We start from the raw sequence: 20,708 nt of genomic DNA, 5'->3' as shown, positions 1-20,708 counted from the left end.
CATGCTGACCATGGTGCCTTCCCAGCTAGTCCCAATTGCCCACATTTGGCCCATATCCCGCTAATCCTTTTTCATCCATGTACTTATCCAAATGCCTTTTAAATGTTACTACTATACTTCCCTCAACCATTTTCTCTGGCATCTCATTCTATATATACACCATCCTCTGCTTGAAGAAGTTGCCCCTCAGGTCCCTTGTAAATCTTTCCACTCTCATCTTAAACCTCTAGTTTTCAATTCCCCTTCCCTGGAAATATATGTGTTCATCTTATGTATGCCCCTCATGATTTTATATACTTCAATAAAGTCACCCCTCATCTGCTGGGAGTTAACAACAGCCCAAATGGTGCTTGACTGGATCAAAAGAAAATCCAATATTTGAATAAAATCATAAAGGAACTATCCAGATAAATCAGAAACAGAAAATGATAGATAGGGCAATAGACACAAAGCAAAGATTTTGGACCAGAGAAGTTAAGACACAATTGGACATATTCCCACAAGTGGTAAAAGGGGTGCAATAAAAGTTGGTATTCTTTAGTTGAGTGGAGAAAATCAAATTTAAATGAGACTTAGGATGGCGGCATTTGATATTTCCTAAAGATAACAGCACGACGAATATGGAAAATAGAGAGGGGAAGCTGAGAGAATATACAAAGAAGGATTGACAAGTGATGTAAAGATCTTACATTAGTAAAGGATTAAGATGTTTAGGAAACAAAAGAGTAGTTAAGAAAGTTAGAGTCGATTAGAGAGGGAGAAAAGAAATATTTACACGAAACATACAAAACTTGCCTCTCCTTAGTTTCTATATGAAAGATATGCTAGCAGGACCGAAGTGGTTCAGAAGATGAGGTGCAGTAGTTAGGTAGGGCAACTACTGATAAAGAATTAGCGTGATTATAGATAAGGAATTAGTACTGATAAAGAACTGTTAAAGTTGGTCCAAGTCAAAACGGAAGAGGCACTAAGCTTTAGTCTAAAATTCTGAGGGAATTGAGAGAGGAAAATAGGGACTCAGACCACAATCTGTTAAACATTCCTTGATATAGAAGTTGTGCCAGAGGATCTGAAGGTTGCAAACTTTTGTCCAAGAGTTAGAAACTGAGAAGTTTCATCATTCCAATACAAACTTCAATTTGCAGCAACATTAAAATTGCTGGAATGTTACCAGCTGGTATCCTGCAAATTGGACATGTGTTTCATAAATTAATATTAAAAAATTGGTTTGTTCATAACCACATGTAATGACGCTTTATTCAAGATGAGGATATGCTGCCTCATCGTGATAAAGTATCCAAAGTATCTAACTGAGAACTTCCATGCGAATTTAGCAGTGAGTCACAAAATTCCAGCTTCTCAATGTTTATTGAGATTATGTATCATCCTACAGGAATATTTCAAAATCCTATAGGGTTTTAAGAAGAATCCTAAGACATTAAGCTTCGCATTTTTCTTCTTTTTTTCTCTAGCTGTTAAGGTAAATGTTTAGCAAAACATTCCCTTTACTAACCTGCACCAGGTTTCATAGCGACTGGACTGACTGTAGCCAGATCTAAGCTGGGTATCAGTTCATACGCTTTGTCCTGTTGCTTGGCCTTCCCTTCATGATATCTGCTGTAAATACCTCTGCCTGCAGAATATCCACCCAGGTACGATCCACGAGGTCCTGCTGCTCTGTTGCCAGCTGCCCCTCTACCTCGGCCACGCACAGTGCCTGCTTTAAAACAAAATGTCCAATTTTAAAAATAGGGCCAATGTCGTATTTAAAATGATAAATTTCATTATTCAGAATTGCCACCAGGTTTTTGAGGATCCTAAACCTCAGGTTTGATTTCTAACTTGGGTCACTGTCTGTGTGGAGCTTGCACATTCTCCCCGTGTCCGTGTGTGTTTCCTTCAGGGACTCCAGTTTCCTCCCACAGTTCGAAAGACGTGCTGTTTAGGTGCATTGGCCATGCTAAATTCTTCCTCAGTGTACCTGGATAAGTGCTGAAGCGTGACGACTAGAGGATTTTCACAATAATTTCATTGCAGTGTTAATGTCAACCTATTTGTGACTAATAAATAAATGTTTACTTTTTATTTGTAAAGTATTTCACGTTAAGTCTGCTTGAACTGTGAAAACACCAAGCAGCATTGTTATATTTGGTCTGTGTCTGAGGAGAACATTTTGAGCTATACAGTCCTCGGGTAACATACCAGTGGTCACAGGTCTATTGATTGAAGCATTTAAAGTGGTGAGTAGACAAGAAGGTATTTTGAAGCGTTCAAAATTGTAATGGGTTAAAGTAAGATAAAGGAAAACAAAGATTTTCACTGATTAGTTAAGTTAGTAACCTGACTGCACAAATTTAAGATTGCCATCAAAAGAAAAAGGGAGGAATTAAGAGAGCTATTTTTTAATGTAGGAGCTGCTAAAACATGGATTGCCCCATCTGAAACTGCAGTTAAAATCCAGAATCAGTTGCCTGAATCATTTCTGCTCTCCCTAAGCCTGCTCTGTGCATATATCCAAAACTCTATATTTTACTAGCTGATGGTGCTTCAACCACAGGGGAACCTTGGAGGTTGCAGGGCTGTTTCCTTGCCTGGTGTTTTGTGGCTCAGCATAGCTGCTGAAGCATAGGTGTGATTTCCTCCAAAATCGAAATAATACTGATAATCCTGGCAGGTTCACACTTCAAAATGGTACCAAGGGACTGATTGTACTCGTGGTGCTGTACCCTGCTGGCATGTATTGAGGAGCGGAGCAGGCAAATATTACTTGTGCCAAATAATTTCTTTTAGCGTGGACAGCCAGCACTTTGAGGGTGTGGTTTGACTATGTTAATGAATAACCTAAACTTCCCTTTCTTTGGAATAATGTGAATTTCTGCCCACAGTGTACATCTGACCAGTATAACCACCCGTAAAAGGATGAGGGTAGGAGCTACATTGTGAAGGAAGAGGGAAGGGAGTATTGGGAAACAGGAAAAGTGGGCAATGAAGGGGAGCAAGAAGGGAAAACGGTGAGAGAAGAGGAAATTAAGGAAAGGATGAAGCAACCAGAAAGGAACTTTGAACAGGAAAGGGAATAGCCAAAAGTCATGATCCACATTGGAACCAACAACAGGTCCTGATAAGCTAGGAACTAAATTCAAAAGATAGATTTTGTGGGCGGTGACTTTCAGATCATTACCTAATCCATGTTAATTGGCACAGGAACAAATAGATCAGGGATACATACATGATTGAACAAGTGATGTGGGAAGGAGAGGTTCTATGAAACTAATACCAGTAACCAGTACTAACATAGAGCTGAGAGCTGAAATGGGCTGTACCTGGACTGCAGTGGACAAAGGTTCTAAAAAAATAAATAAGGCTGTAGAGAGGACTTTTAATCAATGAAGAAAGGGAAGGGTCTGTGTAAAAAATTATAATGTGAAGATGCTGGCATTGGACTGGGGTATAAACAGTAAGAAGTCTCACAACACCAGGTTAAAGTCCAACAGGATTATTTGATAGTAAACGCCACAAGCTTTCGGAGCGTTGTTCCTTTGTCAGGTGAGTGGGAGTTCTGATCAGAAGCAGGGCATATAAAGGCACACACAGTTTACAGAATACTGATTAGAATGCAAGTCTTTACAGCTAATCTGCTATTCAAGTCTTAAAGGTGCAGACAATGTGAGTGGATTTAGCATTAAGCATAGGTTAAAGAGATGTGTATTGTCTCCAGACAGGACAGTAAATGAGATATTGCAAGTTCATCTTTGCAAGTTCATGGGGTTACAGATAGTGTGACATGAACCCAAGATCCCGATTGAGGCCATCCTCATGTGTGCGGAACTTGGCTATCAGTTTCTGCTCAGCGTATGTCATGACAGAACGTTTACCTGAAGATCAGAGGCTGAATGCCCATGACTGCTGAAATGTTCGCCAACAGGAAGGGAACAGTCTTGCCTGGTGATTGTCGAGCGGTGTTCATTCATCCATTGTTGTAGTGTCTGCATGGTCTCCCCAATGTACCATGCTTCGGGACATCCTTTCCTGCAGCGTATTAGGTGGACAATTTGGCCGAGTTGCAAGAGTATGTGCCGTGTACCTGGTGGATGGTGTTCTCACGTGAGATGATGACATTGATGACGACGAACATCTCACCAGGGCCATCTGCACACCCCCAGTTCTTGCCTTCAAACAACCGCACAACCTCAAACAGACCATTGTTCGCAGCATACTACCCAGCCTTCAGGAGAACAATGACCACGACACCACACAACCCTGCCTCAGCAACCTCTGCAAGACATGCCGGATCATTGACACAGATGTCATCATCTCACATGAGAACATCATCCACCAGGCACACACTCTTGCAACTCGGCCAACATTGCTTACCAAATACGTTGCAGGAAAGGATGTCCCGAAGCATGGTACACTGGGGGGACCATGCAGACGCTACGACAATGGATGAATGAACACCGCTCGACAAACACCAGGTAAGACTGTTCCCTTCCTGTGGGCGAACACTTCAGCGGTCACGGGCATTTGGCCTCTGATCTTCAGGTAAACGTTCTCCAAGTCAGCCTTCATGGCATACAACAGCGCAGAGTCACTGAGCAGAAACTGATAGCCAAGTTCCACACACATGAGGATGGCCTCAACCGGGATCTTGGGTTCATGTCGCACTATCTGTAACCCCCATGACTTGCCTGAACTTGCAATATCTCATTTACTGTCCTGTCTGGAGACAATACACATCTCTTTAACCTATGCTTAATGCTATCTCCACTCACGTTGTCTGCACCTTTAAGACTTGAATAGCAGATTAGCTGTAAAGACTCGCATTCTAATCAGTACTCTGTAAACTGTGTGTGCCTTTATATGCTCTGTTTCTGATCAGAACTCTCCACTCACCTGGTGAAGGAACAGTGTTCTGAAAGCTTGTGGCGTTTACTATCAAATAAACCTGTTGGATTTTAACCTGGTGTTGTGAGACTTCTTATTGTAAAAAATTATAGCAAGGTTACATAGAGAAGAGATGACAGCAGATCTCAGAGTACAAGATGTTAAGTGAAAAAGGATAATTTAATACTCCAGAAACCAAAAGATTGAAGAAAGAAAATGATGCAACACCTGTTAAAAAATAACGCAAGAACGGTAAGAACATATTAAACTGTTGCTGCAATAGAGCATTAGCAACAATCTGTTGTAAGGCAAACAGTGTCACCACTGGGGCAAATGGGCAAAGTGGAAGCAGTTATCCAAATAAGAGTTCTGCATATGAATGCACATAGCATGCCTGTTAACATCAGTGAGTGATAAACACCAAGTTAGTTTAAAGAGTATGTTACAGTCACCAAAATGGAGACTTGGTTAAAAGATGGAAATGACTGGGAGCTAACTACTGCAGGGTACAAGATTTCAAACATAGCAATATTGTTAAAAAACAAAATTACAGCTGTCGCTAATAAGGGATTTCATTAAGGGCAAGCAGCCAGTGGAAATGCTTTGGATAGAATTAACAAACAGTATATGAAGCAAAGTTTTAGTGGAATTTGTCTATAAGTAGTAAATTTTGAGGTTTGTCAGGATAGTTTGATGGAACAAAATGCCTTAGAACTGAGGGAACTGGTCCTACTAGATTTAATGGCCACACTTGTATTAGTTAACAATCTGTAAGAGTGGCCCATAACACTGAACAAATGACCATATCATCATTGAATTTCAGGTTTGAGTGAGTAAAAGAGTAAGTCACAAACCAAGCTTTTTAATTTAAATAAAGCAAACTTCAAAGGAATGGCATGTAAATTAACCACAGTAAATTGGGCCAAATGGTTACCAGGTGAACCTTCTTACAAATAGTAAGAATTATTGAAAGAAGTATTTGCCACAATACAAAACCAACACCTACACTCAAAAGACAAAAGCTCCATTTGTGTAGTTAAGCAACCATAGTCAACAAATGAGGTAAGAGTAAGTAAGCATCAAGCTAAAAGGCGGTTTACACAAATAGAAAAGTTGAAATCTGGTGAACTGGGCTATAAAAAGCAAAATGATGCGAAGTATTATGAGGTGGAAAAAGAGAATAAAGCCTAGATTTTCATCTTCAAGGCTGGTAAGAGTCAGGAAATTTCTTGCAGTCCCCTTGGGAGCAAGTGCCCACAAACACTGGATCTTCATTGTTGGGTGGGTGGGTGAGTGAGTGGGGGCTGGTGGGAGAGGGGGGAGAACAACGTGACTCTAGACTGCAGTTGGGCCAGTGACTAGGGAAAGAGATCAGAGGCCCACTTTGATGTTATGGGACTTTGTCCCAATTATTAAAAAGTAAGGTGCTTTAGCCCTCATCCCTCACGTCACTTCAACACCTAACACTCCACATGTATCCCATACAGGTAATACACTCCACCCACCTCTTGGCCACTGATGCCAATATGCCAAGCAATACCTCCCACCTAATCCCCATAATTCATCATGCTCCAGTGTCAGGCTAAACCCCACCCTCCCCCAAGAGCTTTCATGCCTTTCATGCCAGGCTACAGCATTGCCATGACCATTGCCCCACTATGCCCCAAAGAAAGCATTGTTTGATTTATTCTTTGAACAATTGCACAATGTTTATTTAACAAGGTTAAAGGTTATAACTGCTTGAAGTGTCTTCTACTGATACTGGTCAGTTGAATGACTGTTCTTTAAAATTTTGTTTCACATATCCTAGTGTCACTATAGGGCGTATTGGTTCTATACAGTGTATAATGGGTCATTGACATGAAAGTGTCATTGCTTGGCATGAAGGGCATGAGTGGCCATGGGAGTGTATGGGGGGCATAAATTGGCATGGCAGTCATGAGAAGGACCATTTGAACTTAACTTTGAAAAAGTCCTATGATGCAGACTATGGTTCATGACACCTCAGAGATGGTGTGAATCACAATTCTTTAAAAATTTGGCCCCTTTCCATGAAAATTGCGGAGGAATAGTGCGTGCCTCTCCTTGCAGTGCAACAGGCCAGAGCAGAAGTGGATTCATGATCTGAACCAGCCTACACCCTTAAAAGATACCCCAGAAAATCAGAAAGCCCAGGTATGGGGTCAGGAATCCCAGAGTTGGGACCAGCCTGTAATTTCTAAAGGGCTCCTCAGTTATTCCCACGCTGCAAAAATTCAGCTCTAAGAAACAGCAGCAGGAGTAGGCCAAATGGGCCATCAGCTGTGCTCCAACATTTGATGGAATTGTGGCTGAGTTGCTACATCATCTCTACTTTCTAGTATTATCCCTTTCAACCCCTCAGTGTCTGTAAATCTTTTAATTTCAGTTTTGAATCTATTCAATGACTGAACATTCACACTCTGTAGCAAGGAATTCCAAAGCTTCACAATCCTTTAAATGAAGAAATTATCCCTCATTCGATCCTAAATGCTCCCCTGATCTGAGACAATTATCCTTAATTCAAAACTCTCCAACTAAGCATCTAATCTGACTGCAGTAACGAATCCCTTTTAAAGGGTGAAGTTTTGGAAGTTCATATGACCCGTCCAGCCAATTAGAAAAAAGCACGTGAATCCTGGAGCTGATCACGGGCTCTCCCTGGCAGACTAAGACTTGGGCCTGAATTATACCACCCCACCCGCCACGGGTATCAGAGCAGGCGAGGGACGTTCCCTGAAAAAAATCATTGGCCTCTGACGGTTTTGAGACAAGTGAGGCCATAATATCCCGCCCTTGGAGTCAATTCAATTGGTAGCATCATTTTCACTCTCTGTGAATAGTTATTATAGTTAATAAATAGTTTTGTTGTTATTCCCCTTTTTGGGACCAAGCCTCTAAAGATTTTTTACATTTTAATGAAACCACTTCACATTCTTCCAAATTCTAGACAATATATGCTGAAAATCTCCATCCTTGTTTGTGACTGGGATTCTCCGGTGCTGCCGAAAGTGAATGGAGTTTTGGCCGAAATGCTAAATTCTCTGTTCTCATTGTAGTGGAGTGAATGAGATGGATGAGATCAGGGAATCCCACCCAGTGGCTGATTTTATTGATCTCACTTTTGCATAAGCTTTGAACTCAAACTCTGGGCTGCTAACCCAGTCCTTTAAGAATTATGCTACCTCGCTCCCAGAAGAAACAACTGGAAATTGTAGACCTATTGGTCGTAAAATGAGAAACAAATTTGGTCATGTGGTTCTACAAACAGTAGCAAGAAGGAATACACAGAATTAAAGTTGTAGAAATTGTTTAATTGTGTTGGTGTTGCTTTGAGCAAAAGAATAAATGAACATCAGCACTGCAAACTTCCATCTGGGAACTCAAGATTTTAAGCACCACATACCTAAGTATACCATTAATATACTGAATAAAGCAGCACTCAAATATACAAGCTGTGTGAGCATTCAATTCAAAATTTATGTCTTGCCAAATCTGAAATATATTATCACTAATGCTCTGTGATTCAGGTCTTCCCAATGGAAAACCAATTTCTCTTTCCAACTTAAGTGTAAGTTGATTGGGATTCAGGACTAGCATATTCCTGTAAGGATGAAGGATAAGTATAGCAAGTTTTGGGAACTTTGGATAATGAGGGATATTGTGAGCTTAGTCAAAGAGAAAAAGGAAGCATTTGTCAAAGCTAGGAGGCTGGGAACACACGAAGCAAGTGTGGAATACAAGGAAAGTAGAAAGAAACTTAAGCAAGAAGCGCTAAAAGGGGTCATGAAAAATCATTGGTCAGCAGGATTAAGGAAAATCCGAAAGCTTTTTATACATAAGTAAAGAGCAAGAGGGTAGCTAGGAAGAGGATTGGCCCATTCAAGGGCAAGGGAGGGAATCTATTCGTGGAGCCAGAGGAAATGGGTGAGATATTAAATGAGTACTTTGCGTCAGTATTCACCAAAGAGAAGGACTTAGTGGATGATGAGTCTGGGAAAGGGTGTACAGATAGTTTGAGTCATGTTGAGATCAAAAGGAGGAGGTATTGCGGTTCTTGAGGAACATTAAGATAGAGAAGTCTCCAGAACCTGATGGGATATATCCAAGAATATTGAGAGAGGCAAAAGGAGGACATGGCTGGGGCCTTCAGAGAAATCTTTATATCCTCACTGGCTACAGGGCAGGTCCCAGAGGATTGAAGAATAGCCTACGTTGTTCCTTTGTTTAAGAAAGGGTAGCAAGAATAATCCAGGTAATCACAGGTCAGTGAGCCTTACATCAGTGGTAGGGAAATTACTGGAGGATGCTTCCAGACAGGAGTTATTCCCACTTGGAAATAAGTGGACGTATTACTGACAGGCAACATGGTTTTGTGAAGGGGAGGTCGTGTCTCACTAACTTGATCGAGTTTTTCAAGAAAGTGACAAAGATGATCGATGAAGGTAGGGCAGTGGATGTTGTCTACATGGACTTCAGTAAGGCCTTTGACAAGGTCCCTCATGGCAGACAGGTGTAGAAGGTGAAGATGCATGGGATCACAGGTGAACTGGCAAGGTGGATACAAAACTGGCTTGGTCAAAGAAGATAGAGGATAGCAGTGGAAGGGTGCTTTTTTGAATGGAGAGCTGTGACAAGTGATGTTCCTCAGGGATCAGTGCTGGGACCTTTGCTGTTTGTGATATATATAAATGATTTGGAGGAAATTGTAACTGGTTTGATTAGTAAGTTTGTGGACAACACAAAGGTTGGTGGATTTGCGGATAGTGATGAGGAACAGCAGAAAATATAGATCAGTTGGAGACTTAGGCAGAGAGATGGCAGATGAGTTTAATCCGGACAAATGTGAGGTAATGCACTTTGGAAGGTCTAATACAGATAGGAAATATACTATAAATGACAGAACCCTTAAGAGTATTGATAAACAAAGGGACCTGGGTGTACAGGTACACAGGTCACTGAAATTGGCAATGCAGGTGGAGAAGGTAGTTAAGAAGGCATACGGCATGCTTGCCCTCATTGGCCGGAGCACTGAGTTTAAAAATTGGCAAGTCATGTTGCAGCTTTATAGAACCTTAGTTAGGCTGCATTTGAAATATAGTGTTCAATTCTGGTCACCACACTACCAGAAGGATGTGGAGGCTTTGGAGAGGGTATAGAAAAGATTTACCAGGATGTTGCCTGGTATGGAGGGCATTAACTATGAGGAGAGGTTGGAGAAACTTGGTTTATTCTCACTGGAAAGATGGAGGTTGAGGGGCAACCTGATAGAAGTCTACAAGATTATGAGAGGCAATGGACAGAGTGCATAGTTAGAAGCTTTTCTCAGGGTGAAAGAGTCAATTACCAGGGGGCACACGTTTAAGCTGCAAGGTGCAAGGTTTAAAGGAGATGTATGAGGCAGATTTTTTACACAGAGGGTGGTGCCTGGAACTTGCTGCCAGAGGAGGTAGTGGAAGCAGATACGGTAGTGACTTTTAACAGATGTCTTGACAAATACATGAATAGGATGGGAATAGAGGGATATGGTCCCCAGAACGGTAGGGGGTTTTAGTTAAGTTGGATAGCATGGTCGGTGCAGGCTTGGAGGGCCGAAGGGCCTGTTCCTGTGCTGTAATTTCCTTTGTTCTTTGTTTCTCACTGTCCTCTGATGTTCAGATGTGCATCATAAAATATTTCAATGATGTACCGCTACTGCAAATTTGGGAACAATATGATAGCAGATCTTCAATGGAAATAAAAATTGGGAGTGATATAAGATGGGCATCTGACTTGCTATCATCCAGTTTAAATGGTAACAAACTCAAAAAACAAAGGCCAGAACTCTCTGGTCATGCACGCCCTGCTGCCACTGGGAGCGAGAATGGAGACTGTGACATTCAGCCAAATCTCCTTTTGTTGCAGTGGAGTCAGAAGATCCCAGCTCCAGGCAAGGTCAGAGAATCCAGCCCAACATCTTTCACCCTCCTAAAAAATGCTTATCAACGTGTTCAAGTCATAATGTTTTACTGACCTTTGGCAAAATATTCTCTGTTGGGACCAATCAGTGTGTTGTAAGGATACCCATAATAGGCTAGCGCGTAGGGATCACATGAGTAAACAATGTTTGCTTGAGGAGTTTCTGTTGGTCCTCCTTTTGCTGCTTTCTGGTAACGACTATACTGCTCTTTGTCCACAGGCTTGGCGAGGGTCACCTCAATGTAGGAACCTTCAAGGTCGATTCCATTTAATTTCTCCATGGCAAGGACAGCATCATCTCTGGTGGTGAAATGAACAAAAGCGTAATCTCGAATTTTCTTTACCCGCTCCACACAGCCGGGGTTGAACTGACTAAAGATTTTTTTTATTGTGTCCTCCATGGTTTCAATCATGAGATTTCTCACATAAAGAATTTTAACAGTTTCCATCACATCTTCGTCAACATCTATCTCTGGTTCAGCCCAGTCGACTGCAATCTGGTGACCCCACAGCTGGATTCTTCCGGGCATCAGTTTTCTCCGGGCCATGGCAGCAGCCCGGTGACTTTCATACTCTACGAATGCAAATCCTCGGTTTTTCATCTTGTCAGCTGCACTGGCATAGACAATCACATCTAACACACCTTCTGTTACTTTAGAAATCTCTTCTAAAATCTCTTCTCTTTTTTTCATTTTTGGAATGCCCCCAATGAAAAGTCTGCAGTTGTCCACACTGCTGCAGACGCCCAGCAACCTCCCTGGGCGAATCTCGTAGTTATTAAGCTCCCTAACTGCTCTTTTAGCTTCATGTTTGGCTGTGAACATGACAAAGGCATAACCTCGGTTTTTACCATCAAAGTCCATCATCAAGCGCATCTCATACATTCGTCCCACAGACTCAAAAACAGGGACAAGTTCATCTTCATAGACATCACGAGGAATTTTACCAATAAAGACCTCGCAACCACGAGGGGGAGGATGTCCCTCCCAGCCAGGAGGAGGCCCACCATATTTACGCTGGCCATTTTCTTGAACCATTGTGTAGCCTGTACGTTCCATAAGTGCAAGCAGGGTAGCTTCATTAGGGGCACCAGCAACACCTTCATGGACTTTAGTTGAAGACATGTTGCAAGAATCTGTACTCATCATGGTGCTGGAGTCTTCAGCTGTCATTCTGTCAAAACCATTCAAATTGTGCTTGGACCTGAAAAGGCAAGAGGAAAACCTTTTTAGTTGAATAACAAGATTAATTTAACCTGTATATGTGCTGCACATGGATTTCAAAACGGCATTTGATAAGGTTACTACACAAGATAAGAGCACATATTGTAGTGTGTAATGTAGAGTCTTTTTCAAGTTGACTAACTGGAACTAGTGCTGGCACCTCAACAATCTACCACCTGTATCAATGACTTGGATGAAGAGACTAAGCATATTGTGGCTAAATTTGCTGATGACACCAAGAAAGGGAAGAAAATAGGTTGCCAAGAGGAGGTAGAGTCTAAAAAGGAGTATGGATAGATTAAGTGAGTGGGCAAAACTTTGGCTGCTAGCTTAATGTGGGAAAATGTAAACATATTCACTTTGGCAGGAGGAACAGGAAAGCAGTATACTATTTAAATGGAGAGAGATTCAGATCTCAGTGATACAGGTGGATCTGGGCGTCCTGGTACATAAATCACACAATGTTAGTATGTAGATACAGCAAGTGATTCAGAAGGCAAATGGAATGTTGGCATTTAATGCAAGGAGAAGCCTTCCATTGTTTGCTGGAGCAGATGAGTGAAGGAGCAGAGAGACAGCTAAGATTTTACCTGTTAAAAACCAGTTTAAAATAAGTTTAAAGCACTTTGTTCTTTGTAGAACTATTTAAAGCATTTATTTATTGTATTTACTGCTTTAAGAATTCTGAGGGAGTGGTTAGCAGGCAGTTGTGGTTCATCAGATTTAAATCAGCGCCAGGTTTAAAAGGAGGCCTGGTGTAGACAGCGGGCAGCGTCTGAGCGGGCAGCGGAGTGAGAGGGAAGGAGAGTGAGCTACTAGGGCTTAATATCAAAAAGGGCTGGAAGGAAAAAAGGCCAGGTGAGTTCGTTTGAAAAACAAAAAAAACAAAAAAAAACAAACAAAAAAAAAATTTTTTCAAAACTACTACAGTAAATAATGGAAGGGCATGTGATGTGTGGTTTCTGTATGATGTGGGAACTGGTGGACCCTAGGGTTCATCCCAGTGACCATGTCTGCAGTAAGTGCAGGTTGCTGGAGGAGCTCCAGCTCAGGGTAAATGAGCTGGCCTCTGAGCTACAGACACTGAGGCTCATCAAGGGGAGAGAGGGTGCCATTGTCAATGGGGTGCAAGTGACATCCACCCCCCCTAGACTGGCTAAATCTAAGGGTCAGGGACAAGAGGGGGCTACTGGGAAGAGGAAGGGGGGTGAGGAGCGGAGGCCTCAGCCTCTTAATCTGCATAACAGGTTTGAGGTTCTTGCTTCCAAGTTGGACGAGAACGAGGCAGGTGAGGTTGGTGAGCAAGCTGCACACGGTACAGTGCTGCAGCAGGACATAGGCAAAGAGAAAAGGAAAAGGAACGTAGTAGTGATTGGGGATAGTGGGGTGAAGGGTATTGACACTGTCCTTTGTCACAATGACAAAGTGCACAGAAGGGTGTGTTGTCTGCCTGGTGCTCGGGTATGGGATGTCGCAGCTGGGCTGCAGAGGAACCTGGAGTGGGAGGGTGAGAATCCGGTCGTTGTGGTACATGTGGGTGCCGGCGACGTAAGCAAAATGCAGACTGAGGATCTGGGGAGGGAGTATGAAAAGCTTGGAATGGAATTAAAAAGTAGAACCGACAAGGTGGTTATCTCTGGGCTACTGCCTGAACCGTGTGCAGATGGGCGTAGGGTTGACAGGATTAAGGAAGTGAATGGGGGCTCAGGGATTGGTGTGGGAGGAATGGGTTTGAATTTATGGGGCATTGGCACCAGTATTGGGGTAGGTGGGACCTGTTCGGGAGAGATGGGGTTGGTCTGAACCGTGCTGGGACCAGAGTGTTGGCGAATCGAGTAAAGAGGACTGTAGACAGGGCTTTAAACTAATTAGTGGGGGGGAGGGTGTGAGGGTAGGTGACCTTACGAGGTCTAAAGTTAAGGAGAGTGTACATGTAAGGGAAGAGGCCGAGGATGTCCCAATAATAGAGGGAGTAGGGGGCGTGAGTATAGTTGGTGGCGTTGCGGCAAATAGGGTCCAGGTAAAGGCTGGGATGAAAGCACTTTATCTGAATGCACGAAGCATTCGGAATAAAGTGGATGAGCTGATGGCGCAGATCGACACAAATGGATACGATCTGGTGGCCATTACAGAGACGTGGCTGCAGGGTGACAGGGACTGGGAGCTGAATGTACAGGGCTATCAAGTGTTTAGGAAGGATAGACAGGAGGGAAAAGGGGGGGGCGTAGCTATGCTGATTAAGGATAGCATCACGGTGGTAGCAAGGGATGATATTGGAGCCAAGGAGCAGAGGGTGGAATCGTTGTGGGTAGAGATTAGGAACAGCAAAGGGAGGAAGACGCTGGTGGGTGTCGTCTATAGGCCCCCGAATAATGATCTGGAGATGGGGCGGGCTGTTAACGCGCAAATAAGCGCGGCGTGCAAGAATGGGACGGCCGTAGTTATGGGGGATTTCAATCTGCATATTGATTGGTCGACCCATGTTGGACGTGGGGGGCTCGAGGAAGAGTTCTTGGAATGCTGCCGGGATAGTTTCCTCGAACAGTGTGTGTTGGAGCCGACGAGGGAGCGAGCTATCTTGGATCTGGTGCTATGTAATGAGGCGGGTAGAATTAGGGACCTTGTGGTGAAGGATCCTCTTGGGGAGAGTGATCATTGTATGGTGGAGTTTCTGGTGCAGATGGAGGAGGAGAAAGTGGGTTCCCGGACACGCGTCCTTTGTTTGAATAGAGGGGAGTACGGTAGGATGAGAGAAGAATTGGCGAATGTGGACTGGGAGAGCGCGTTGGAGGGAGGGTCTGTTGAGGAGCAGTGGAGGATCTTTAAGGAGATCTTTCTTGGTGCTCAACGGAAATTTATTCCGATGGTCAAAAAGGATAGTAGGAGGAGAGGTAATAAGCCGTGGATAACAAAGGAGGTGAAGGAAAGTGTTAAACTAAAAGCGGAGGAATTTAGAGTAGCTAAGAGTAGTGGGCGAGAAGAGGATTGGGAGAGGTTTAAATGTCAACAAAGATTGACAAAGAAGTTGATAAGGAAGGGTAGGAGAAACTATGAAGCTGGGCTAGCGCTTAATATAAAAAAGGATAGCAAGAGTTTTTATAAATATATAAAAAGGAAGAGGCTGGCTAGGGTGAATGTTGGTCCTTTAGAGGATGAGAAAGGGGAGCTAGTGGTAGGGGATGGGGATATGGCTAAGGTATTGAATAATTTTTTTGTTTCTGTCTTCACGGAGGAGGACGTGAATAATTTGCCGGGTGTTAGCGATAGAAAGGTGGTAGGACTGGAGGGTCTTAATGACATTACTGTTACTAGAAAGGCGGTGCTCGACAGACTGGAGGGGCTGATTGTGGACAAGTCCCCAGGACCGGATGGAATGCATCCGAGGGTTCTGAAAGAAATGGCGGAGGTGATAGTGGATGCCTTGGTGGTTATTTTCCAAACGTCGCTGGATTCCGGGGAAGTGCCGGATGATTGGAAAACGGCTAATGTTACGCCGTTGTTTAAGAAGGGTGCCAGGCAAAAGGCGGAGAATTATAGGCCGGTTAGTTTAACATCTGTGGTAGGTAAAATGTTAGAATCTGTCATCAAGGAGGAAATTGCGAGGCATCTTGAAGGGAATTGCTTGATAGAGCAGACGCAGCACGGTTTCATTAAAGGGAAGTCGTGTCTGACAAATTTACTGGAGTTCTATGAGGATGTGTCTAGGGCAGTGGATAGAGGAGAGCCAGTGGATGTGGTCTTTCTAGATTTTCAGAAAGCGTTTGACAAAGTGCCTCACAAGAGGTTATTGCAGAAGGTCGAGGGACATGGAGTTGGGGGTAAGGTGTTAGCGTGGATAGAAGATTGGTTGTCAAATAGGAGGCAGAGAGTGGGGGTCAACGGGTGCTATTCGGATTGGCGGATGGTGACTAGTGGAGTGCCCCAGGGGTCGGTGCTGGGGCCTCAGCTTTTTACCATTTATATAGATGATCTGGAGGAGGGAACCGAGTGTAGAGTGTCGAAATTTGCTGATGACACCAAGATTGGGGGAACGGCAAATTGTGTGGAGGGTGTGGAGAGTCTGCAGAAGGATCTAGATAGGCTGGGCGAATGGGCCAGGAAATGGCAAATGGAATTTAATGTTGGCAAGTGTGAGGTGGTCCACTTTGGTAGGAAAAATGGTAGGAAGGACTATTACTTACGAGGCGAAAAACTGCAGCAGGCGACGGTGCAGAGGGACCTCGGGGTCCTTGTGCATGAGTCGCAAAAACCCAGCTTGCAGGTGCAGCAGGTGGTCAGGAAGGCGAATGGGATGCTGGCCTTCATAGCGAAGGGGATTGAATATAAAAGTAGGGAGGTCTTGCTGCAGCTGTATAGGGCATTGGTGAGGCCGCAACTGGAGTACTGTGTGCATTTTTGGGCGCCGCATCTGCGCAAAGATATTTTGGCCTTGGAGGGAGTGCAGAGGAGGTTTACTAGGCTGATACCGGAGTTGAGGGGGTTGAGCTATGAGGAGAGGCTGAATAAACTGGGCTTGTACTCGTTAGAGTTTAGAAGAATGAGAGGAGATCTCATTGAGACGTATAAGATGATGAATGGGATGGATAGGATAGAGGTGGAAAGACTCTTCCCGCTCAAAAAAGACAATAGGACTAGGGGGCACAGCCTCAAGATAAAAGGGGGGCGGTTTAGAACAGAGTTGAGGAGGAACTTCTTCACTCAAAGGGTGGTGAATCTCTGGAATTCTCTGCCCGTTGAAGTGGTGGAGGCTGCCTCGCTAAATATTTTTAAGACGCGGGTTGATGGGTTTTTGATAGGAGAGGGGATTAAGGGTTATGGGGAGAGGGCGGGAAAGTGGAACTGAGCAGCGACAGATCAGCCATGATCTTATTGAATGGCGGGGCAGGCTCGAAGGGCTGGATGGCCTACTCCTGCTCCTATTTCTTCTGTTCTTATGTTCTTATGTTCTTATGAGAATGGAATATAAAAGTGGGAAAATTTAACTTCAGCTGGACAAGGCCTGAGTGAGATCACACCATTGTTTATAGTTTCGGTCTCCATGGGAAGAAGTCTCCGATCTTGTCTGTGGTGGGACACATTGTGAGTGAGAATGGGAAATTTGGCGTTCCAGCTGAAATTCTGTGGGGCATGATTGTCAGTGCCTATTCTCTGCGGGGGCAATCCTGTTAAGATCATTAAATCTTGTGAGAGGGCCATAACAGGATTTGCAGTGATTAGATTTCAATTTGAGATCTTCCCCGCACCTCACTAGCAACGTAATCACGTTCCTATCCAGAAAGGACACGAAACTGATTTCCATTAAATTGACTGAATTTAAATATCATTAAATGGCTTAACATTGTTGTTTTTGGGAGCATTGAATGTTGGTGTGATGCTATGCCTGCAGGAATCACTGCTGGTTTTCAAAAATGAAGACCAGTCATGAAGACCACATTGGGGGTATGGAGATAAGTACAGCCACTGGGTGATTAGGAACGTGGCATGGCCCTCTGGCACAATGACACTGCCAACCTAGGTCACCAGCTTGTGTGCTGTAAATGGTGGGGTGTGCCCTGGGAATCATGTCCTATTTTGCCTGAAAGTCATTGAGCTGCATAACATAAAAAGGCAGGTGGATTTGGCTCCAGACTGTCTCATGCCTAGTTGCTCTGTTAGTTTGGGAAATTACCCTTTGATCCACAATTGTAGTGTCAAAGATCTTTGGAAAAACTACCACTAAGAGAATTTGAATGGTTTCTATGGCAAAGTTTGATTGGGCGGCCTTCTTTTTTGGGGAAATGGCAGCTAAGAGACGAGTAATTATTTTTACATGGCACTTTTACATCTACTTTTAACCAGCCTCATGTAGCCATTGGTTCATTGCAAATGGATGACTACAATGTCACACTTGTAAAAATTGTATGTCATTGCTTTTGGGCAAAGGTAAAGACCTTTGGGATACCTCAAGCTTCAGAAAGGCACACATAAGGTTCTGCCTGATCTATGGAGTAGTTCTATTTTCTGTTTTTCTCAGATTTCCAGCATCCACAATATTTTGCCTTTACCCTGATGGTTACATTATTCAGATTTGAACTTGCTGATTTTCACTCAAAGCTAACACTTCATGTTCTACGTGCATGCCATACTGACAATGCTCCATGTAATGGCAATTTAATATGCTGCCTATTTCAAATTCTTCATGAGTTGCTTACATCCGTCTATAACCTTTCAGTGACACTAGTCACTAACAGGAGATATCAGCTCAGTTTTGCATATTAAGCAATCTGTCTAGTTTTAAACGCAGAAAGCTAAATAATGTTGTATTATGATATAGATTAACTATTTATTTGTGTTTTCCCATGCGTAGCCAAAGCATTATCCAGATAAAAGTAATGCAAGCATCAAAGTACAAACAAGTTATACGTTGACTTGTGTATACATTTTTTAAAGATCAGGGCCTGTCTACAATATAAAGTACATACCATCAGACTGAAATACAAAAGCCAAAACTGGGTGTTCTCATACAGAGTCCTGTATGCAGTAACACTGTGTACTTTGTGGACAAACAGTAGCTCATGAGGGAAATCAGCGATAAGACCAGTTTTAGTAGCTTTTCTGCAATATAATGGTAGGGTTATTTACCCACAGTTAACCAGATGAAGTCTTTTGTTACCTCCGCACATGACAATTCCACTGCATTCATTACCATCCTTTCACATTCTATTTTCCCCAAACATAAGATCATCCTACACATGCTGCCCCTGAACGATTTTACACCAAGTCCCATTCATTCATCATCCATATGTTCTCTGACCAGCATCAGCTCCCAGTTAAACAATACAGTAATTTTCAGATTCTTATCCTCATTTAAAAAACCCCCATGATTGTGCCCCTTCCTATCTGTGATCTCCTTCAGGCCCACAACACTTCAAAACCATGAGGGGTCTGGACAGAGTAGATTGGGAGAGACTGTTCCACTTGATGGAAGGATGAGGAACCAGACAGCACAGTTTAGCAACATGAGGAAAAGCTTATTTAATGTAGAGAGTGGTTAAGACCTAGAATGCGCTGAGTGGGTGTATGTTGGCTCAACAGCTGCTTTCCAAAGAGAATTGAAGAAGAAATTTGTCATGTAAAATGGGATCAAGTGAATTGCTCTCGCGGAGAGCCGATAGGGATACAGTCAGCCAAATGTTCTCCTTCTGCGCTGAAGCCATTCTGTGATTCAAAGTCTCAGAGATATCTGCACTCTTCTTGAGCATTCAAAATTTTGTTGACCATGCCTTCAGTTGTGAAGACAGTAAGCTTTGGAACTCCCTCCCTAAAACTCTTAGACTCTGTACCATGCTGACCACCTCAAGATGCTCCTGAAAATCTACCTCCAATCCTTACAAAACTTTTGCTCTGATATCTCCTTATCTAGTTTGGTGTAAAAATCTGTTTTATCACACTCCTGCAAGGTGCTTTATTATGTTACTGGAGAAGTGTAAATATCTCTTATTGTACGATTTCTGTACAACTTAAAATTTAATATTACATTTTATGTACAAAAATATATCAGATTTAATGGCTAGTGAACCATTCAGATTAACAAGGCCCTATGCTCAATCCAGTTAACGGCTCTTGGAGGGAGTGACAATACGTTTTCATGGTCTGCAGATGAGAAAAAGAGTCCGGGATTAATAGACAACTAGTGATAGGTATCATTAATATCGAGTGATAGAAGATCATTGGTAATCTGCTGATTCCTGGTGGAAACTATGCATGGATAGAAATTGGATGAAAATAGAATATGTTTAACTGTGATTCCCCTACATCCAAATAGCTTGTTAAATGCATGTTAAGAGTTGAGCAGTTGGTTGAGTTACAGAGGCCAGCTGTTGTCCCTTCAACTACAAATTCTCAACTCAGTACTTTCAGGAGCAAGGGGACAGAATCAGAAAATAAATCAATTCAGTAAATCTGCAAACAGAATTATTGGAGATTCTGTAGAATTCTTTAATTCATCCATCTATGAGCACCACAACTAATTTTATCTGTTGGATTGGATTTTAATGTCTCCCACTAGAATTGGCAGGCACAGGAGGAAGGAATGGTAGTGGCTGGTAAAATATATTGTGTGCCCATCCCACCTCCTTCCCTCTCAGATCCAAAATGTTCTCCAAAATATAGGGGGTGGATAAGATGCCTATTAGTCTGCCTGTCTTTAGATCTATGAGGCCCTTAACTGCCCAATTAATTGAGATTAAAGGTCTCAATCTGCCTACACTGCCATAAAATGACAGGCAGTGGCAAGCAGCCCAAAGTGCGAAAGCCACTTTCGCAAAGGTTTCTTTGATTGGATGGACTGGCCAGCACCTCTCGAGAGTAGGACTTTCCATATACCGAGGAGTGGAAGTCCAACCCTGAGTTTGTTAGTCCACCCCCAGAATATTACTGCAATGGGGAAGATCTTTTAAAGTCAGATGTTTGGGACCAAATTTCCTTCTGCGGTGTAGAGCAATAGACACCCATGATCTAAACTCTACAAAAAGTACATTCGCAGTTGTCATGTCCTGCTAAAAAATATACTCCCTCAGTGTAAATGCAAGAATTACAGCACAACCCTCATGTCATACAACCAACCCAGTATGTTCCCCTCCGTAG

General features: G+C 43.0%; 1 protein-coding gene across 11 annotated transcripts in view; it reads right to left on the bottom strand.

The window, feature by feature from the left end:
* The window catches only part of rbm47 (RNA binding motif protein 47), a 167,083-nt gene that overhangs the window by 11,834 nt on the left and 134,541 nt on the right, over positions 1-20,708 (bottom strand). For 8 of the 11 annotated variants that reach the window (XM_080188445.1, XM_080188500.1, XM_080188435.1 and 5 more), the window contains 2 exons: positions 10,916-12,063; positions 1,514-1,720 (listed from right to left, as the gene is read on the bottom strand). In XM_080188445.1, the coding sequence (XP_080044571.1) occupies positions 1,514-1,720; positions 10,916-12,032 (1,324 nt within the window). In that variant the 5' untranslated portion in view covers positions 12,033-12,063. Of the gene's footprint in view, positions 1-1,513; positions 1,721-10,915; positions 12,064-18,544; positions 18,678-20,708 lie in introns of all 11 variants that reach the window. The other 3 variants (XM_080188465.1, XM_080188511.1, XM_080188426.1) reach the window with 3 other exon arrangements.

The sequence above is a fragment of the Carcharhinus amblyrhynchos genome, chromosome 1 (assembly GCF_965287045.1).
Source record: "Carcharhinus amblyrhynchos chromosome 1, sCarAmb.v2.hapA, whole genome shotgun sequence".
In the NCBI taxonomy this organism is placed as follows: Eukaryota; Metazoa; Chordata; class Chondrichthyes; order Carcharhiniformes; family Carcharhinidae; genus Carcharhinus; species Carcharhinus amblyrhynchos.
The sequence above is the reverse complement of the archived record's forward strand: the minus strand, read 5'-3'. Positions and strand labels throughout refer to the sequence as shown.